Genomic DNA, 23043 nt, shown 5'->3' on the forward strand with positions numbered 1-23043 from the left:
TGTTGCTAGTAGTAAATTTAAGAGAGAGAAAAAAGGACACTATAGTGTAATAACAGCTAGCTACTGAGATAATAAAGTATTTGAACTTATAATACATCAAGATTTTCTGGCCCAATGTTTTTGAAAAGCAAGAGTAGATTTTCCTCAATTAAGAATAAAAAAAACAATGAACTTATTTTAAATATCTACATGGAATACATTATTTTAACGATTTTATCAGATTTTTGAATATTTATTCAAAGCTGTTCTTATTAAAAACAGGAAAAAAATATTGAGCTTTGTAGTATGTTGGAGGGATATCACTTGAAAGTAATCATTAGATTGCTCTGGCTTTAAATTGTGATTTTTACCCTCAAAAGAAGTCAGTATTTTAGTTTTTCTASTCAAAATCCAGAAATTGTAGCTTCTGTTAAAGGTTTTGTTCTCAGACTTTTTATGTGACATGGGGTTCCCACTGGTATTGTTCCATTTTGTGTTTCTCTTGCAGTGAATTGACTTCTGCACCCAGCTCTGCCAATGAACTCTACCATGAACTTTCCCCCACTAATGACAGCATTGCCCAAATCTAATACTGCGTGTGTGCAGCCTCCACTGCTTTATGCAAAGCTGTCCAGGTTAGCTCAGATCACTAATCTGAATGTTTTGAACAAAATCCAATGGTTTTTGATTTATGCAGGCCAGACTCCCTTACACTGTTTTGATAGGTGGTATTGGTATGGAATATCAGACGATTGTGATTGTCCTCCTGGAAGTATGATGAAAATCTGGGAGTGGTGTACCAGCATCCAAATGAACATAAGAGTATAAGAAAAGGAAGTGTAAGGAAGAAATTTAACCATTACTGGGAATCTATCTGTAGACCAACTCCTTCCTTTTCAGTCTAAATGGATTTGGTCTTTTTTAAACATTAACACTTCATGATATAYAGCATTAAGCATTAGTAGTAAGATTAATGGTATCAAGGATCTTAGTCACAGTAAAGTAAATGGAGTCATTGTGTTGTRGTTTATAGCTCCATCACAAGATGAGAAGTGACCATTAAGGTATGTTCCTAGCTTAAAATATAACTAGTGACTTAAATTTAATATATTTACTCTCACGATAAAATATGAGGCTGCAAAATGCTTTGATGAAAAGGACACAGCATTTATAATACTTTAAGACTTAAACCTTTAATTTGCAGTTACACATAAGAAAAACTTCATGCTCTTGTGTATAAAACACCTATATAGTGTGTAATTTATGATTCAATATCTTTCCTCCCATTCCTATTTCCTGCCTTCCTCCTCATACACCATTTTAAAGCTCARTTCTACAATACATAAAGGCTTCTGTAGTTAGGCAAGAGAAAAAAAACAGGGTGTCAATACTTTCAATTGTTAGCCTTTATTCTACCTGTCATGTTTTGATAGAACTATAGATGAATGAACTTTTTTTTTTTCTTTTTTAGCTTTATGCAATGCAAGAAAAAAAAACAATAGCCCACTTTAATGATTTGGCAAGGTACTTGGAGAGACAAATGATGTTATGCAGCTTGTAAGCCTACGTGTCAATATAGTCAGGTCCATTTTAAGCAGGTAGGAAGGTGAAGATCAGAGATAGCTTTGTGCTATTTTGTATTCCTTCAGAAGGAATGTAGTAACATTTTATAAAACCTTTTGTTTTTCTCAGAAACAATGACTTAATGAAAGAAGGTGTATTACACTGCATATTAGATTACCTATATGTAGATCAAAAGGAAAAACAATAGGGATTATCATGGCCAGTTCAACAAACTTGAGAAATATGAGCTGAGTCACAGCTTTCTTGCAAAAACCTTGCCTTTCCTGGAGACTACYATTCTTACTGTGCTTTGGCATCTCTCTGTACAGCTGTAGCAATACCAATTCTTCATTTCTTCTCTATTTTCTCCTGTGTCTTGGAAGAAGAGTCATAATTAGCCATACGTTCAGTCCAGCTACACCTCTGGGAAAAGCTACTCTGCTGACAGTGGAGGAGGCAGATGCTTGACACGTGTGTTTGTCACTGCCAGCTATGGGGTTCAAGTTTGCAGGGCAATGGCAGCTGCCTGCTTTGCAAACTGCCACCACAAGCTCTGCTTTCCACTCTTTGGCTCTCAGCCTTGAGTAAGAGGAACTGTCAAAAAAGTACCTTTATTTTGTCCTTTAAAAAAGTGTTTTTCTTTTTACATTTTCAGCAGATCAATATTAGAAAAAGCTATTAATGAAAAGGAGTATTTCCATTCAGATGGTGGTGTTGCATGTACACAGACACAATGTGTATCAACCTTTTGGGTAAAGGCATACAGATTGGAGATGTTTTGTTSCCGATGCTGATAAATTAGCCTATTTTAGTCCCACATTGAAGGAAAGCTGGACCTACTTTCCTCACAGCCATTGATAAAATGCCTTAGAGGGAGAAGACATTTAGCCTTCTTTGGAACAAAGATTGAATGAGAGAGAAAAAKAAGAATGTAAGGAAAAAGTTTGCAGCCAATAAAAGCTAAGACTCACAAGGAAATGCTGCCTGCAGAAATGAAATGAACACAATATTTAGAAGGGAGTGTTGAAACATAAATTTTCTGACATAAAAAGTTTAAGCAGCTTCAGGGAGTCAAATCCTCAGCAAAAATCATAGATTAATGACATATGAACATTACACTGTAAGGTTTTATCTATCCACTGTAAAAAAAAAAGGTACCCATATTATATCTGGTAGTGCTGTTACTCCCAGTTCATTCCACTGTTTTCAATAATGACAACACCCATTATAATTCAAGTATACCTGGGGGACTTAGAAGTTGCTGCCAGTTCTCACATAATACAATGAATTTTTTTTTTAAATCTTATCTAAGGAAAGAAAGAAAACTGAACCCTTGGCAGTAATTGATTTCAACCATGAGGGGGACAGTGCTCTACCAGACAGGATTAAATTTGTTGCAATTGTTCCCCTGCTCATTTTTGCTGCAAAAGAAGTGCTGTTTTCCTACTGTAAATTTCTTCTAAGATGCTAAATTTTTAAGGGATTTAAAGAGTAAACCCTTAACCATGAATATACTGCATGTGAGAGTGCCAATACTGCAGAATGTTGCAGGTAGGCCAGTGGCTCTAAGACCCCACTTCAGTCCTATGGTCAGTATTCCTGTATTTCACTGTTAATGTTTTCCATGGAAAAGACTTAGTTTAGCAAATATTACTAAAGTGAGAAAAATTCAAAAATAATGCACTTGCTTTTCCTTTTTCTTGCCCTATCCCTGGAAGTGCTCACGGCCAGACTGGATGGGGCTTTGAACAACCTGCTCTGGTGGAAGGTGTTCCCTTGCCTGTTAGATAATCTTCAAGGTCCCTTCCAAACAAACCATTCTGTGATTCAGACTGATTCTCCAACTGTCTTGTCAATTTTTGTATTGAAAATCAGCCCACAGAATAAGCCTTAAAGAGTTTGAGACAACTTTTTAATTACAAYCCCTCCCCCAACAACAAAACAAACAAACAAACGAAGGATTCCTAGCTTGCGGTTACATCCCCAGTGTTGTGTATTACTTGCCACATGCAACAGGTGGAATCTCACCGGTTTTACCCGGAGAAACTAACGGAGAAGTTGGCCAGCGCATGCTGCGGCCGGACCCGGCCCTGCCGGGTGCCCCGTGTCCCGTTCCTGTCCCCGCTCCTTCCCCAGGGCAGCGCTCGGTCTCGGCCCCGGCCCCGCTCCAGCGCCGGGCCCCTCACCGGGGCTGTGCCCGTGCCCGGCGCTCCCCGCGTTGCCGCGGCAACAGCTCGGCGCCCGAGGCTGCTCTACCGCCGGCATCGGGATCGGGATCGGGATCGGGATCGGGATTGGGATCGGGATCGGGATCGGGATCGGGATCGGGATCAGCCGCTGGGATCGGGATCAGCCCCGCCGCAGCGCTCGCCTCTGCCGGGGCCGTTCCCCGCTGCCCCCGGGGCGTGTCCCGGCGGGCGGCCCCGCTGCCCTCAGGGCTGGCCGGGCAGGGCAGTGGCGGCAGAGGCCGGAGCMGATCCGCCCGCCTCCCCTGGCCTCTGCCGGGCCAGCCGGGATGTGCTCCCTGCCGCTCCCCTCCCACCGCCCCCTTCCCTCGCAGGAGCCTTCCGCGCCGAGTTTAATGGCTTTGCAAAGAAAGCCGGGCAGAAGAACGCTTTCCTCGGTGGCGGTGGTCAGACCATGACCTAACTCACCATGAACTTGGAAGGGCTTGAAATGATAGCGGTGTTGATCGTGATTGTGCTTTTTGTAAAAGTGTTGGAACAGTTTGGGCTGATTGAAGCGGGTTTAGAAGGTAAGGGAGTGCTTTTCAGTGGCTCGTCATATTTCTGTGCTGGTTATTGTGTTGCAGCGAGGCAGGAGGCACCTGTAAACTGGATGTAAGGCACTGCCTGGGTCACCTCAAGAACGACTTCAGTGGCTGTCTGTGTGAATGTCGGTTTAATTCTGCAGGAAAAGTAAACTGGTATCCAGAAAACTGCCAAGATAAACTCGGGTTTTAAAGTCTGAATCTCTTAGTCCTGTTTTAAATCTGCTAATTTAAAGTAGTGGAGGGTCAAAGCAGATTTTAGGATGATTACAGGCAGTTATCGAAATTGTTTTGTAATTTATTCACGTTAACATCATCTGTACCAGGAGTATTATAAGATCAAAATACATATTTTATAGTATTTAAAAACCTGTTGAATATTTAATTTACTGATAACATTTTAAAGTATGCTTGAGAAAGAACTAAGATACTCAGACTCGAACTAAGCAACTTRTACATTCACTAAGGGCAATCAAGTGAAAATTTTGCTGCTTGATTCTTTGTTTTTCTTAGATGTCCTCCTCTATTAGCAATATTATTTCTTTAGAAAGCAGTAAAAATTAAAACCAAGAAGCTTATTTTGTTTTAAATGTGCTTTTTACATGTAAAAGCTAGAGGAATATTGATTATTTTTACCCTTTTTTCTAAGAGAGCTGTTATTCTTACCATATGAAGAGTTAGAGTAAGAAAAACACTGCTTTCAGCATGGTCGATAACGTAATGACAGTCATTGCATCCCAGTGTTTTATTAGGTTACAGTCTGAAGTGGTCTGCTTCTCAGATATTGAAGGAATATTGTATTCTCAAGTCTTCCTGTAAGCTGGCATTTGAGTACAGTGTGCATACTTACACCTATGAAAAGGACAACTTTGTTGACTAATTGTGGTTTCATGTGTTAATGTGTCAGAATATAACCAAAATTTTCTCCTATGGAAAGGTCTAAAATAGTCTTGTTTATGTAACCCTTGCAAGAAATGCAGTCTTCAAGTGATTTTAAATAAGAAACTTAACTGGTACTGTGTTGCTGTCTTGTGTGGACTTGCTAGAATCTTGCTACAGAATCTTAAAGCCCTGCAGAGATGACAATAATATGTTATCAAGTACATTATTATACTTAATATACTTAATTATTATTATTATACCTAATATTTGTGTTAGACTACATTATATTAAGTTTAAATGACAACGGAAATATTCCCTTAAATATATGAACTTCTGATTTTCTTCTGGTGCTCTGTTTACTTTTAAATAGAAATGCCTTTAACATGATAAATGTTATCATAAAAGTTATGTCCAGCATTAGAAGCTGCAAAGATTGGAGAAAAAAAAAAATCTGTGTTTACTATTTAGGTTGTTTGGCATGTTTCRGTGTGCTCTGTCAAGTCTCATTGCCAAATCTGTTTGGGTTCCCTGGTAAAATACATCATTTGATTGTTGTCTGTACTCGTTGCTATGGCTGGAGAAACTGATAATAGAAAGGCAATTCAAAATATAGTGAAGATGTCTGTAAATGGTTGTATTATTTTTGTAAGAAATARGTTTCTTGTGCAGCTGCCCGTTGTGCCTGCTTCACTGGCCAAAAGTCTGGCAGTCTGTGTGTGCACAAAGTCTTAAAGTTTCTTAGTGCAGGACAGATTTCCAGCTTGCCAGCTAGCGGAAAACCCAGGAAGAAATATCTGCCMCATTCCTCTGTGATGTTCAACTTCTGTGAATGACATAAAAGGCATGTTACATGGGAATAAAATAATAGATGTAAATAATGGTGTGTGTTAATGGGTCTTCACTGAATTCCACAGACTGAAGAATTTTTTTCGTCATAGTTCAGGAGCAGTGCATATTTCTTCCCCACTACTTTTCTAAAACCTGTGATTGAAAGAGCTGAACTCATTGCAATAGGAAAAAAAAAGATTTTTACACTTTTACTAGGGATTTGAAAAATTGTCAGTATGTTAAAAATTATCAAGGCTATTCATTTCCACTCATGAATGAAAAATACATGCATTGTAAAATTGTGCAAATGTTGGAGAAGTTTTTAACTAGAGTGTTTTAAAAAAGGAAATTTTACAAGTATAGTGAGACTATGTATGTTCCTTTGCAGAAATCAGTGATGAAGTTGGTCTCAGCTTTCTGAAAATGTTGGGTTTTTAAGTATATGTGTAGTTTTCTGGGTTTGTGTCATTTATAACCCATATTTCTTTTTCACAGACCTTAATACATCCCAACAAAATCTTTTCATTTGTTTCACACAATTTAATMGTTTATGGTGTATAAAACACATCCTATGTCTACCTGGAGATCAGAATAAGTAATAATCTCTAACACAGTGCACCCAATGCAGGGTGCTAAAACTCATTCTGAAGCTTTGATAAAGGTTGATGTTTCAGAATCCTATTGTGTCCCTATCATGGTAACAAAATCTTGACAATAACTTACCTTACACTGGATTGTCATGGTTCTGAACTTTGTGAAACACCATATTAATTTGGAAGAATCAGGTACAGTGATGTAAATCAAGAGCAAAATCTCATTTTCTTGTGTTCAGTGTCATAATAACTATCRTAAGTGTAAGAAATATTCTGCTTCCTTCAGACTCTTCAATGCAAATTATGTGTATGATAGTAATAGAATGCAATTCTTTTCATTCTTTCTGAAAATAATAAAGTATTATCAGAGTAAAAATTGTATGTACTTGCTTGTAGTGCATTCACTCAGATAACAGTGTGCTTTCTGTGGTTTTGTCCAATTACCTTCAACTGCTGAGTGATTCTGTTGTTGTAGGAGAAGTATTTTCAAATAGATGTTTTTAATATTGTATGACAGCTCTGAAAGTGATAAGTARCAGAACAGATTTATACACTTTAGTAGGTTGTGGGTTTCAGAGACTTTATCTCTCAGTTAAATATTATTTTATGATGTATTGCACTCACTTAGATTGCAGTCTGCTTTCTGTGGTTTTGCCCAGTTGCTGAGTGGTTTTACTGTTGTTATAAAAGTATTTTCAAATAGATGTTTTTAATATTGTATGACAACTCTTAAAGTGATGAGTAGCAGAATAGATTCATTCATTCTCATGGGTTGTGGATTGCCAAGGCTTTGTCCCTAGGTTAAATTTGTAACTCTTCATAAATTAGGTTATGTCTTCCTTGATAAACTTCACTTTTTTTTATAACAGTAATTTATTAGGTGTGAAGAGTAATGGATTGATATCTAATCAGGAAAGTTTGTTCCTAGATACTTTCGATAACAACTTAAAATTATTTCTTTTTGTATGGCAACTTTTTCCTAAAGTTATTCATAAGTAGAATGGGATACAGGAACTGAATAGCTATATGGTACAGAAGGTTACCCTTTTAAGATTATGCCATACTCAGAGTATTGATTTATACCGTTTCAGTGTACTTCCAGTACTTTTCTGAAAAGTATTTTGAGATCTTCATATTAAGGATCATACGAACTTGAAATGGAAGAGGTTTTCTTTGTGAATATCTTCCCTGTATGTCAGTTTTTCTGGGTTAAGTGTTAGAGACGGAGAGGTTGAAGCATTATGAAATAAGCCCATTCCTAAATTAAAATGGCTTTGTCCTAAAGTTTCTTGAAGAACCTGGATTGCTTTTTAAAAGCTAAATCACTAATAATTAAATAAACAAATAAATAGATTCCTCTTGTTCAAGATACACATTGAAACCTACACCATTGTGAATAAAGTTCAGAGAAGAAATCTGAATTACATGACTGATCAAAAATATTTAAATAAGATCACCTTGCTTCTTACAGCAGTTAGATAATTTAATAGAAAAAAACCGGCATGGAAGTAGCCATATATGTCACTGTGAAATGTGCATTCCAGGTGTCTCTGTTATCTATGTTGGTATCTATCTAAAATCCTTGGTTTAGGAGTCCTGAGARTGGCAGCGTAATAATCAAGCTAAATTATTATTGAAATATTTGATTCCTCCAAAATGTCAAAGCAGTTCCTAATCCCATTTTAGTAATCTTGGGTATTAATAACCTCCCATTCATCAGCTGGAAAACAAGAGCAAAACCACAGACACATAGGTAGTTGTGATATTTACAACAGTTTTTGACAAGGACTGGATATGACTAGATATGAAGTGGAAGTTGCTTATGGTTGCTCTGAAACCAGCAGCCTCTGGAGCTATTTTACCATCCAGGCTATGATCTGCTGGGAATATCAACATTTCCACAGTGATGTCCCTCCTCACAGTGTTCTTCATGAATGGAAGAGGACTAATATCACAGCATCACAGAACAGTTGGGTTGGAAGGGACCTCTGGAGAGCATCTAGTCCAGCTCGCATAGAGCATAGAGAAARTTGCATGGGTTTGCAATCCTGGCAGGCGTTGAACACTTCCAGTAAAGGAGACTCCATGAACTCTCTGAGGAGCCTGTTGCAGTGCTCTGTCAAGCTTTTCCTCAATATTCATTTCAGAAGATTCRAAATTAATATCATTTCATCCTAGAAATAGCATGTAATAAACATAGGGGCTTTTATGCCATTTTTCTTTTCTTAAGATCAGTCTGGATGTCACAGTTATGCACAGAATTGTAAAGTATGAAAATAATTGTGCACTAATAATTGAAAAGAGTAGGCAGAGCTGACAGAGGGCAAAAGACAAAAATATGATAGAAATTTTAATATTAGTAATTTCAGGCATTCCTTAGAAGTAATTTGTTCAATTAAGTCTTCATAAATTACAAGATAAATTGAATCAAAACAGGTGTTGAAACAACTCCCTCACTGTGGGTGAGTGAGCAGTAGATGGAAATCTTTAACACAGAACTCCCGTGAATTTTTTCTTGATTAAATATTTGGCTCAAATAACACTAGCAATTCATTTGTAGACTGTATTGTAGTTGATTTGGAACTATGCACATGTGACCATCTGACCAGCTTGTGCATCCAGCGTGACTGGCCAGCAAGCAACTACTGGACAGAATGGATAAGAGAAAAACGCTTTCAATTTTTCTTACTAGAAGCTCCAGTTTGTGGATACAGTTTAAAAAAMCCCCAGAATCAGGAAAGAAAAGGTAAAAAAAGAAACTTACTAGCCATGCCAATTTGTAATAGGTTCCTTCGGCCCTTAGATGCCTTCTTCAAGCAGTTTTATCTCCCAGTCATCTTCTGAAGGCTGGTACATTGTTGCTGATAAAYCTTCTGGTGTTCCCGGGTCAGTGTCCGCTGAAGAGTGTCTTTTCTCAACTCTTGCTGTGTCACTCAATAATAATGTGTGTATCTAGTGCTTTATGTCTACAGAGATCAAAGTAGATAAATACTTTAAGTGAGTTATCCATACCATAGTTTTTGCAAACTTACTGGTATATATTAAACATTTAAAAAAAAAAAAAAAGGGTCCTAAGTAAATTATAAATGTGTCAGTTCATTTGATTATTTCCTTTTTTCCATATGTTCACTATTACTCTCACATTTATAAGTAATGTAGGTACTATACCAGAGAAGAAAACTGATTCTTTAATAAAAGCTTTCTCTCTTTATTGCAGGCTTGCAACATTTTGGCTATCTAATGCATCTTCCTACAGAACCCTGAATTTTTTATTATATTTTCTGGCTGATTTTACCATCAGCCACCTTCMCTCAAAGTATTCCTCAGCTTTAGAATCAGTCTTTTTGGCATACAAATAACTGTACATGTTCTTAATATTTAGAGACGTTCTTTTATTTTAGTCATTGTTATTTTATTTTGTTTTTAATAGGAGTGTTCTTCCTCTAGTTATCTGACCTATTTCTCTGGTGATTAATTGTTCAGCACCTGGTAGAAAGTTCAGTGCAGCCAGACTGAATACTGCCTAGATCTAATGAGGCAGATGATTTAATCTGACACAACAACTCTGTTTTTCCTTTCTGCAATCATTTTTCCCAGTRGTATCTCTAGAGGTATGTGGTTCTCCAGGCTCATTTTCTTTATTGGATCAATAGTCCAAAAATATTCTTCTGCAAACAGACAAAATTTCAATCACCCAAAGTAGACTATAACAGCTGTTTTCTTATTGTTGATGATGTGAGATAATGAAAGAAAAGGAGATTAGATCAGGTAAATACACATTTCTTAATCAGATATTTATTTATCACTAGCTATTGAGTTATTGTAGGGAATTCTGTCCACTTTTACACAGAAGAAATGTGATTATGAGTTTTAACTCTCATTACTGAAACCAAATTCTAATACAGAAAACTACCACCAAATAAACCCAAAATCTGAAACAGAAAAGGAGTTACCAGAGAAGTGAGTTGTTTAGGACATTAAGGAASATACCTTTATTAGACATAAGTATTATGAAATTATGTCAACAACACTCACCAATTGCTGTTGGTACATCAGAACAGACTCTTGTATGTCTGTMATTTGATCTATTCTTTCAGTACTAGAAGCTAATAGTCAGCATTCTTTTCTAACTGCATCTCTTCAAAGTGATGGGGTGTCTCTAGGTAACCAGAAAAGACAGTTTCTGCTGGTGGAAAAAATCATCTACATACAGCCACTCCTTGCCTGTGTCTGAAGAACTTTCAGTAGCAACATAACCAAGACACTGCCTGGCTTAGTTTYTCTGATGGTGACAGCTCATGCTTAACAGCTGCACCTAAAAAGCAGGCAGAGATTTATCTTGTGTAGTGTACCTGATATTTCTGGAAAAGAAAATTTTGCAGATAATCCATAATATTCAAGTGCAGTGAGTCTTATAGCCCTTAGAGAACAAAACCWTATTCTTCTCCATAGGAGTGTGTAGTCTGTCCTTCTAGAAAGTAATCTATCATCTCAGTAAAGTCCTTGACTATTTTTTCATTAGAAAGAACTTTTTTTTTCCACGCTGAGTCAAAATTTAGCTTTAGGGATATACATGTTAAATCTTGAAATTGTATTAATATGCYGAATACCTTCCTTTGAAGTCCAAGATTTAAATTTGTATTTGCAAGACAGTGAGAGTACCTGTGCCTTCAAATACCAAGTTAACCACTAAACATCTAGTAAGATCCCAGGGATAAGAGTTCCATCAGAGGTCTTTCTTGTTTCACTTGTAATTTGCAGCTGGGGATTAAAGGAATTATGCACAGTTTGAGTTTTTTAATTTTTTATTACATTCAGACAAAAATTACTATGTTCATTAGGTATATTTATTTAACCTCAATCTAAATTGCCTTAGTTTCGCTCTTACTCATTGCAGAGCTCGGAGTTCATGTTCTGGCCAATTTTACAGCTGGATAAATAGTCTGCRATGGATGAGGTTACCAGAACAGGAGTAATTGTTCTCAGAAGTAACAGGCTATGACTGAAGGCAGAATAGGATGCTGAAATTGTTGTTTTGCAAATTGACTATTGAGATATGACAAAATGTAGTTTACTTGTTCACAATCAAAATCACTTTAATAGTTCAGCAATAATAAAAAAGTCATTAAGAGAGGAAAGTATTCTCAGCCAGTTCAGATGCTGACCCATTCAATGAGAACATGACTCGCCTTTGAGTTGTCATTGCCGAAATCATAATAATCTGTTAAAAGTTGTACATTAAATGCTGCTATTTTTATCTGTTGACTTCCTATCTTACAGGATTATTACAAAAAGCTCAGTCTTTGAGTGCTAGAATTTTTAGAYTGAGCCAAAAATTGATAGACACAAAACATACCTGTTTAAAAGGTAAATCTCATTGGAAAAACTCAAGTTAAGGATTCATCACAATATGCTTTGACAAGCTGTCCCAGCATTTAATTACTTTCAATGCCACAAAWGTGAAATGCCATCTTGTACAGATTTTTGTGGCTTCTTAGCCTAAGAGCTACCTATATAATACCTTTACCTGTTCTTTGCTAGATTTAATATAATGTGCAACATTCAATGTCTTTATAAATTAACTTAATCTGTGTTTAGGAACTTCACTTTTTTTTTCTCTCAGAGRCTAAGTAAATCTACTTTAGCATTTGTAACATTTGTTTTCCAGATTCAAAATAAGTTTTGCAGTTCTCTTCTGAACTTTTTCCAGTTTTTAACAATCTTTCCATGGAATTGGTATTCAAAGTGGGCAGAGGATTTAAAATTGGTCGCTGACAGATCAGAGGTAAGACATAATATCCCTRCCTTGTCCATACTTGATACCTTACCATTAATTCATCTGAGAATAATTAACTTGTCTTATACTTTTTTGCAAAATAGAGACATTCACATCAATGATTCTACACAGAAATAAAGACATGGGTGAAATTCTTTCTTTTTTTGTTTTTGTTTGTTTTTCATTTGTTTTTTGAGGGTTTTTTTGTGGTTTTGGTTGGGTTTTTTAGGTTTTATTTTTGTTTTGTTTTTGTTAGAGGAGCTCATTAGAAAAGTTTTCGTAGTTTTATTTTTTCATTTGAAATAACCCTACTAAAGATGTGACCTCCTGTTGTGAGGTCTGATATGGATTATTACAAGTGTACCACCTACTGTGGTTCTGTTCGTCTTAAATTTGCCTACCATAAAGAAAAGAAACAGCATGTTGGATTAGCAGTGCTACTTCAGAACTGTTCTATTTGGTTTGAGGTTATCAAACTAAAGTTTAGAAAAAATTATCTGCAGTTACTTATCTTTATGAATGTAGGTGAGTATGAAAATGTACTATGCTCTTTTATTCATCTTTGGAAGATCCCCCTTCCATTTTTTTTTTTTAAATTTTGTTTCTACATAAAGATGCAAGTCTGGGGATTTTCCTTCTGGTTATGAGCCTGCAGTATCACAACTCTTAATTTATAGAGAGAGATTTTGCAGTTAGGAAAAATGATAAAATGTAGCTTTGCATTCACAGATTTTTATTTTTCTAAATCTCTGTAGTGAATATTTATTGAAGTGGTAAAGTACCAAGTTCAATATTGTTATATTTTCTACATTCAGTAACACTTTTAGACATCTCTTTGTTATGTGGATACATAGAACAAGGGAGTACAATACTGGAGTTCCAACTACCATATTCAATACCATCTACTGTTGGTGTCACTACTTGGATTAAAGCAGGTTGGGGGTGGAGGGCTTTTTCTCAATCACAAGTACAATTGAAGATCAGTAATGAAACTATTTTGTTATTTTGGTAGTAAGTGTTTTCCATTRTTTAAGATATGATGATCTCAGTAACCAAGTTCACGGTTATTTGGAGCCAGTGCAAGCCGACTACATTCTTGACCTTAGCCTGTTTCTTGGAAGCAAGCTGCAATTGGCAAGTAATTCAAGATCTTGAGCAGTGCCCTTGCTGGGAAGATAAAAGGTGAAAAGCATCTCCCTTCATCCATCAGATAGTTTGTCAGTTCCAGGTCTTCCCTCAAATAATCACTGAAGGGAATGATTACCTCGCTCTGAGTCAATCACCTGACCTGCTTTGGACTCATATTTTTCAACAGCAGACATGGCTGTGAGTAGCCATCCTAGTGAATGGTGAAATTAAACAGGTGGTGAATCAAACTCATTTTTAGCTGTGTTTCATGGTGTCATAATCTTGAAGACAGATCCTTATTCTTGAGTCCTTGTGCTCATGGAAGAAATACATCTCTTTTTTAGTCCTGTGATGTCTTGATTTGAGTTTTAGGAAGGTGTGTGCAATGTGCCACAGAAATGAAAGYGCATGCTTTGGTAATACTTCATGGTCTGCTAGTTGTCTCTGGGTATGATTCTCTCTGGAGATGATTCTTCCTTCCAATCAGGAATTCTCCTGATTCTCCAACCAGGAAGCAGTTACTGTTCCAGGTCCGAGCTAAGAGTGGGGACTCTTCAAGAGGMAGCAGACATTTACCACAGACACTCTCAGGGGTCATATGGCATCCACCTTGAGCCTAAAGAGGACCAATATTTTATTTTATTTATATTCTTTATTTTTATTAATTGATAGTCAAAAGTTCACTTTTTGAAGAATGAATTTGTTTTAATACATGAACTTATTTTCTAACATACTGTATGTTGTTATATATGTTTAGGAAGAAAGTTTCAATGTAAGTTTGGAAAGACCTTCAGTTTATGATGTGTGTGATCATTTGAGTCTTCCGTGTCACCAAGCATCCTTCACCACTGTCCTGGTAGTGTGACTCAGATGGAAACAGTTACCAGTTTGCCTGTGAAGGGCAAAAGGAGTTCTCTGCATTATTAGTAGTATAATGCTTCCAGTGGGATTGCTTCATGAACTTTCTGACTGCTGGATCCCAWCTTTCTTGGGACAGCTTTCAAATGCTAAAAGATCCTCAAACATTAAAGGATATGAAGGTTGTAATGGCATAGCTGGTTTTACAGAATTATAGCATTATTAAGGTTGGTAAAGACCTCCAAGATCATTGAGTCCAATCTTTGCCTGAATACCACCATGTCAACRAAACCATAGTACTAAATGCYTCATCCAGTTGTTTTTTCAACACTTCCAGTGATGACTCCACCACTTCCCTGGGCAGCCCATTCCAATCCTTTACAATCCTTTCAGTGAAGAAWTTGTTTCTTATGACATTGTATTGCAGCATGTTCTAAGGTTATGCTTCATAACCTGCAGTGAATTTGTGTCCTGAAAATCACTTCAAAGAGGATGGAATGTTATTTAGCACAAATGGAAGGCACAAGTAAGCAAATAAAAAGTTTTTTTCCTCAAACATATGAAGTTCTAATTGAGCTTCTGCTAGAGATTTTTCAAAGTGTAGCAAGCAGATGGATTTAGAGACACAGCTTAMTAAATTACTGTCCAGTATTTATCCATTAGCCTATGGCTGTGTCTCAAATGTGGCAATGACATTAACAGTGTAGATAATGACATCATAATTCATTTGGGAATACTCTTATCTGCATCCCAAATAGTTACATTTKGTATAATGGTTTTGTATACTTACTGCTCAGAGCAAGTAAGTAACTTGGAGATGAGATGTGCCTCTGCAAATTCCATTCTCCTCCGAGCCTCCTCTGTGGTTTATCATCTACTGCAATGTGCAGTTGTTTCATTTAGATCTGTGGGCATTGATGTTTGTCCTGTGATTTCCTTTGAAATCATAACTCTACAGTATAAATCTTGATGGATTTTRCGTGCATCACATCTGTACTGGCCCAGTTTTAACAACATTTGCGTAACATGATGTATCAGTTTTCAAATCMCACAGTCCTCAATTCAATTCACATTGGCTACAGCCTTTTGCAACAGTGCATATAGTTTAAGCACAAACCATTTTCTGATACAGGGTTTAATTAGTTTTATTCTGAGATGATCTCAAATGGTTTTATCTGCCGTGCATTTGCAGCCACATGTACTCGCGTGAATATGATCATTGGACRTCTTGGAGAGGTAATGGTCTTTTCAGTTGGTTCACCTTGTCTTTACCTCTAACATTTATCCTGGGCAATGATTGCCAAGAATTTGGCAATAACTGCCTAGTAACAGGAATGTATTCCACAGATTATCATCTGGGAGCAGTGGTCTGTAGAATGCACACTGGTGATGGAGTGCATAGGCAGAACAGGTTTCTTTTCTGCTTATCAGACTTGACTGGAAAAAGAGTAACTTTCAAACCACTCTRGGCAAGTCAGAGACTTTGAACTCAGTTGGGCTTTCAAAGAGCAAAACAGTTACACTCAAATTAAAACACACTTGTGTGAGTCGGAAGAGCCCTCTTGGCTGGGAGTCTGTCTCTGGCAATGGTGTGCAGAGCTCCGAGAGAAGTGTGTGCTAGTCTTACTAATTCTCCAGTCTTGTCTTGAGTGTTGCTGTTACATTTGCTGCCTTCCATTTGTCTGGCATAAGAAACATGCTATAGACAGTACAGATTTTGTAATTTCTTACTATWACTCCCACTACATCGTCAACAGAAGGGAAATCCTCCCGTTTGCTGTAATCTGCTGCAATTCAGTTGTTTTATTGTTACAGCACCTTTCTTACTGAGGCACCCTCTGAATTCAGATTGTGCCTTCCTTGAATATGCAATCTCTGACTCATCCTTTTTGARTAACTAGTTCAACATAGGATTCTTTTAAGTTCTTTGATTTTAATTATTGTAACTATCTGTAATAATGTTCTGTTTAAAATGTGCTGTGTGCCCTTTWCCATCAGTACAAAGCAGCAGTGAGGTAATACCAGGAAAGCATGGTGCTGATGTGACAAACCAAATGTGGAGAAAAAACTGCCAAGGGGATACAGGCCATGGAGTCTCTGCTTTCCACTCCTCAGCATTGCCTGCTGCTGTCCAGCAGCAATGCTGYAATACAAAGTCGGTTCATCTACACCTGGCTAGCAAATATCTTTTACCTTAATCTCTGGATTGGACCTTCTTTAGTTATATTTTTTGACAGTATTTTGCAACAGCAGCAGTAGTGTTATTTGTTGTCAATATTTACACTGGGATTAATTATTTTCTGTTGGACAGCTTGGAACTGTTCTCCAAAGCAGCATCTGAGAGGAATTTATAACTGCCCAAGCTTTTCGAGTAGAAATGTACGCAATTCTCATGTTGGCTTTTTGGAGTCTTTAGTAGATCACCTGGGACAGTGGAACTAAAGCAGCTGCAATAGTCAATTATTTCTCACAGGAAGCATTTTCTTTATGACAGGAGTAAATAATGGTAAGTTTGTTCCCGAAGGAGTTTGTGTCAGCAAATTCTGACGTTGTGATTTCCCAACAAATTGCTGTGCACAGCAGYAGGATCTGCTATGCTTTTGCATGTAACAGGCATAGACATGGAAACTCTTTGGAAAACTTCCTCCTTCCATCCCTTTAGCTAGTTAGCCATTTTCTTTAAAGGTGCAAAAGGGCAGGACTTTGAATTAAAGAAGTAAATAGAGCCAAGCTGGAGATCCTGGGARGACTGAATGTAGAAGAGGGTGGTCTTTGGAGCAGCAGGTATCCAGCAGCTCTGATTTACTGCCAATAAAACAAGTTAAGCCAGGACTTCGAATTTCCTGTACTCTAAGTAGCCATTCTAACAAACAAATACACCTCCACTGATGTTCTGGTCCTGGCAGTTCTATTTCAGCAAGAAGAAATGTATATGAAAATACAAAAAGGTTACCAAAAATTAGGCAGAAATTATTATAGCTTTGGAGTTACTAGTTTGTTTTCAGTCTTCAGCATTACTAGTCGTACTAGTCTTCAGCATTCTAATTAAAATCTCAACACATGTGACTCTTATTTAAAGGTAATGCATTTTTCATAGTTTTCACAGTAAATTTTGATTTATTGAAATAAAAAGTGGTAAGGGCTCTGCTGTGTGGAGCAGTATTTTAATTCCAGTATATCTATGTAGAGGTAATTTCTCAGTCTTTGTAAGAAACTGGAGAGTTTTTCCTTGTGTGCCTTCCAAGGGATTTATAGTGGATGATAAAAGGATTGCTTTATAAAGGAATCTCCTTTAGAGCCTAACATGTAATTATCCATTACAGAAATTGAAATTCAGTTGCTGGACTGCATATGTCAGTCCTCCTCTGCTACCCAACAATCACATTTAGTTTTTAATTGCTAATTTTCTTCTGTATTCTCTTGGCAAAAGCATTATATTTCTTGTTCTCATAATCTAATTTTGGGCTATTTTCAACCTTGAAGCACAGATAATTTTTTCAGCAGTTTAGTCTAACTGATATTTAGYATTTTTCTCATGTATGCAGCTTTATGAACATTCAGCAAGCTTGTACAGCAAAACAGGTTGTAGCCTGTCTTTTATTTTCAAGGCTATTTTAACTGAAAAGACATCTCTGGCTTTCTAGACAGTTTTTCAGTTTCATGTATCATGCAGACTGACCCCTTTCAAAAGCAGTTTCTAAAGTGCTGCACAATTTTAGTTCTAAATAATACATTTATTATCATCTTCAGATAAAAATATATATTTTTCACTTGTTGAATGAAATTAAAACAAGCACATTTTTTCTTCTTTCTAAAGTGTATCCTACTTTGAAGATGTTCTGTGTTCTCAGTAGCATTGATGGCACTGTTCTGAAGGTGGGAATTCTTTCWGTATTTCTTCTTATCAACCAGGAATTACTTAGTGTAGCTGCGGACAGTGGAGAGAGGAGAGTAGAGCATCAGGCATTTCACACTATCATTAATTTTCTGTAGCCAAATGCATATTTTCTAAGTAAAAAATAAGGTCAGGCAAAATCCTTTGGTCAATTTAGCCTGATACTCAGTATATCCTGGGATTATTTTCCCACTCTGCTTTAATAGTAACTGTAACTTTAAAACTAAAAGCAATATCACTRGTTTGAGATTGCATCTGAAAGGAGAAAAGCATGTGATTTAACATGAAAGCATGATATACTGGCATAGYAAAATTTATTATGGAGAAAATCATATTTTGGTAAGCATCAGTGTTTATACCTGTCTTCTCTGAGCAGAGTAAAGCTAGACAGAAGAGACCTGATTCCTATAAAAGAATTGCAGGTAACAGTCCCACAGTTTAAATGCATACATGCTAATTCTTTACACGCACAGTAGGTTACCTTTTTTCAGCACAGAAAAATTTCTAAGTATTATAGATAATATTTTTCTGTGTTTGTTAATCTTATAMATGCAATACTGATTTAGAGACAAACATACACTTCAGTGCAATAAAAGAAAAAATTCTGCTTAGAATGTTACAGAATTCCTTCAGAATTACTTTTTTTCTAAGAGGCCTTTCAATATTCACTTGAGGAAACAAGTTGTGTTCCAAATATTATAGACATTTTGTCATTATTAGGTAGGAGGTACTTATTACTGGCTGCTAAAGCTGTTCAATAAAGTATTTGTCAAACTGAGTTCTTCATATATCAACTCCTAATTTTTATTTACTATTGTAGAGTCTGCRTATGCTAAGTGAAACATATTTAATTGAAAGACAGAGTAAAATGTGATTCTAGTTCATGTCAGTTTGACTTTTTGTTCCAGAAATAATGCAGTTACTGTTTTGGAGCTATTGTCTGCAGCAGAAACTATTTTACTCAGTCTAGAAGAAATACTAAGTCTCAGGGGCCACTGAGTCATRTATAAAGAAAAACCTGTATTATTAATTGTTGTTATGCAGTTCTCCATGGATCTTTTATGTGGGATATTTTACTCAATAATTCAGAAAGTGCAGCTTAAGGCYTGACTCAGTGTATCTTTCTTATGGGTTTGGATAAAGCTGAAGGAAATKGTTGCTGAAAATTGGAAACATGCAAAGAAATTGAAAGTGCTTCTTTCATTTGAAGGAAGTTGCTGYTTTGGAAAGGAATGTCAACACTCACAAGGAAAAGGAAGAAAGGAAAAAGTGACTATGGGAATACAAAGCTTCTTGTGCCCTTTYCAATTCAAAAGTTATAAATATTAGAAAGAATTGAACAAGAGTTAATAATGCCTTGCTGAAAGGCTATCTGCTTTGCTATTTTTAGATAGTTTAGCTGGGAGCTCTAAATCCATAYGTGCTTAGATAGTCCCAATAAATGCAATCCTGTTGTTTTTGAGAATGTTTCAAGAACACCAAATATTACCTCAGAAGGTGAAACTTTATTACATTTATTGTGTATTTTGGAATTTTTCCCCATTTAAATTWCTTTTTCAGGAAAAGTTGTGCAAAGGTCAATTTCATTTTTTAATGATTTTATTATTCATAAAATCTGTGTTCAGTCATCCAAATACGGATCTGCAATGAAATRCAGTAACAGAATGCATAACTATTTGTTGTTAGCTTTTTTATTTTTAATTTTGAAGATTTAAGTGTAGAATTGAAGATTTTAACTTGGTAGCAAAGCCAGCTTTATGTAATATTGCATAATGGGTGTAATACAAAACAAAAGTACAGCAAGGTTTTGAAGGAAAAACAAGCTGTTCATATTCCTGTGTATGTTAATAACTAAGCTTTAAAAGAACATCCTAATAATAAATGGTTTAGAATTCAGTTTTTTTTAAAAAAAACAGAGGTTTTATTTTATTTTTCCTCATTAAAAAGTGTTTGAAATTCTGCATGTATTTTTTTGCTTCTCTTTAAAGTTAGCAATAGGTAAGGCACATTCCACATGACCTGGATTTAATTTGGTGTGGTTTTTCTATGGTGTGCCAATTTCTGATACACAAGGTATCCATTAAAGGTTTCTACACTACCCTCTTATTAAAATCTTGAACTCACTTTACAGGGACAGCACCAAATCCATATGTGTGTGTCATGTATAAACCACAGCATTTGGTTTGTAGTGTCTAGAAAGTGATGGAAGGAGTGAACATTCAGCTCTGCACATCCAACTTCACATGTGAGTCTTAATGAAGCATTTGTGCCAAATGTTGATTATCTGTTAATCAAATAATCTGTCAGCTCAAATAAACYTGAGCCTGACTATCACATGGCACATAAAAGGGTATTTTTTGATTCAGAGACAGTCGACCTTATGGTAGAGTTAAAATTCCRGAGATGAGCTGCTAGAAAGCTGAAGTGACAAATATTTTTCGTTGTACAAGACTGAGATTTTGCTGTTTATGGAGAACATTATTTTGCTAGGTTTCAATTTTTCTGTTCTTTTACCTTTAGTCATAACAGAATCGATGAAGTATCTAGTATGATAGATGGCTCAGGGAAGTGTAACCAAATATACAATGCTGTGCTGGACAGGTTAGTTTTCACAACAGGGATGGAGGAATAGAATTCCTTCTGCTACTTTGTAAACTGAATCTGGATCTCACCCATTTTGTCTTCAGACCAACAGACTGATATACTCACTGCACCAATTTGTCTGAAATGCAGTCTAAACTTTTCTAGGTTGAATAACAAATTGAGACCTGTGCAAGAGAAAAATTTCTGTGAGTTTAGATTGAAATAATGCTTCCTGCTTCTCTTTGACATCAATAATTAAATTAAAAGATAGTCATCGGGAAAAAAAAAAAAAAAAAAAAAAAGAGGAGAAAATTATTTTGATTTTGAGAAATCTGTGTCTTAACTCACTTGTAACTCTGAATTCATCTACCCCTTAAAGTTAAGCTGTATCTTTGACCATGAACTTTTCCTCATGTATTTTCCCTGAAAGAACTTTGGGATTACTAAGGTTTTTGTAAATTATAAGAGTACTGTTGACTGTRTAATGATTTTGCACTAGAGAGACACTGTGTATCTATTTTATTYGTGCTTTTCTTTGTTCTACATCAAGAATTTCAGTTAGTTTCTAAGTGAAAAGAAAGGAGAAAGCAAAGCAAAATAAATATAACATCCTGAGCCATGGACAGTTTCAGCAGCAGTCCAGGTAATATTCCCAAATTGGCAGGATATGTACAATATGTCATCTGTCAAGCTGTTGCATTTTGCAACCAGCAATTCATTGTTAACCATCTGTTTAAATCTTTTTCACATCCTGTGGCTATACTCATTTCACAGTTAATTTTAAATTATGTTAACAAAATGTTACTGACCTAATGCACACTGGAATAAATGAATAGATGGTTCTAGGCTAGGAAGTTTTTTCAAGCTGTGTCCTTGACCCATGGCATATTGGACAGTGTTTAATTAGCCAGATMTATTAGCCAGAGAATCTCTTTACAGAAAATCCATAGAACTGAAATGATCAGCAGCTGTAGCTGTCTACCTAATAACTTTTATGTGTATCTGGGACAAATTCTGAATAAACGTGTAGGTTATATCTGCTTATATGTGTCACTGTGAACAATTTATATGCACAGWATTTTAGCAGGCATCATGTGATTCAAACTTTGTCTGAGCCCAAGTTTCTCAAAGCTCAAAAAAGTTCTGTGATGGGACTTTCTCTACCTAATTTTAATTAGGATGTTCAGWGGTTTTATCTGCCTTTAGAAATGAAGTTCTAATTGTAAGCCTTACTTTTAAATAGTGTAGTTAAATTTAAAGATATTTTTTATTTCTGTTGAATACAATGATAAATAATATTGCCTTCACTGCTGTTGGTCTGGTACATGCACTGAGGCCAGTGGTCACCTGTRCAGTGTGTGTTTCTGTGGGCAACAGCTGGAGAAGCTCATCAGTAAAACAAGGAAATAAGCAAAGAATAAGCAAAGCAAATCCTTTATGAACATCTGACTGCTGCCTTAAAACAGATATTGGAAGTATGCTTATTGACTGTCAGGAAGAAAACATCCATGCATTCATGACTTGCACTTCACCTCTGGTTTTGACTCTAGGTTTCAATATAGTATTGTATTTTTAAAAAAACAACCAAATAAACAAAAGGTCACTCAGCAGTTATTGTTTATACAGTGTGTACCTCGCAGTGTACAGGAAAAAAAAGCTGAAGAGTCAAATACTAAAGTGTATGACAAAAGTCCATGTGACATTTAAAAGCTAAACTTAATTCCAGGTAATCTGGAGATCCTATAACTAAAGTCGATCAATGTTCTTTGAAAAGGAAACAAAGTAATAAATCTTTATAGGTAATTGTGAGGTCACTATAGTTTTTCAATATGTCATTTAGGCATATTGAAAAAGATAGATTTTAGAATGATAATTGTATTAATTTGGAGGGAGGGGGAGATATTACAAAGAGTTAGGGCACATAAGTTTTAGTGAGTTTTTTAATGTTTAAGCATAAATAGTAACACTTCCAAAAGTCTTTGGAAGAGTTAGGAAAATAATTTCCTTCCTTCACCCATCCCTGGTCCTTTTTATATTTGTCGAATACCTGGGATTTGTTTGGTCTGTTTAAGGAATATAAAACTGAGCATTTTCTTACCAGTGCCTTTCCTTCTATGAGCAGCTCCAGACACACTGATCATTAAATTGGAGATGTTCCAGTGCTCATGAGAGACTCACCTTTCTCTCC

General features: G+C 36.2%; 1 protein-coding gene across 1 annotated transcript in view; it reads left to right on the forward strand.

Moving 5' to 3' along the window:
- The first annotated feature begins 4092 nt into the window (after window positions 1-4092).
- The window catches only part of KCNIP4 (potassium voltage-gated channel interacting protein 4), a 176342-nt gene continuing 157391 nt past the window's right edge, over window positions 4093-23043 (forward strand). The window contains exon 1 of the mRNA XM_057365072.1: window positions 4093-4297. Within this exon, the coding sequence (XP_057221055.1) occupies window positions 4198-4297 (100 nt within the window). The 5' untranslated portion in view covers window positions 4093-4197. The remainder of the gene's footprint in view (window positions 4298-23043) is intronic.

This window comes from Malurus melanocephalus, unplaced genomic scaffold, assembly GCF_030028575.1.
Source record: "Malurus melanocephalus ecotype Western Australia unplaced genomic scaffold, MMel_1.1 scaffold_47, whole genome shotgun sequence".
Taxonomy (NCBI): Eukaryota; Metazoa; Chordata; class Aves; order Passeriformes; family Maluridae; genus Malurus; species Malurus melanocephalus.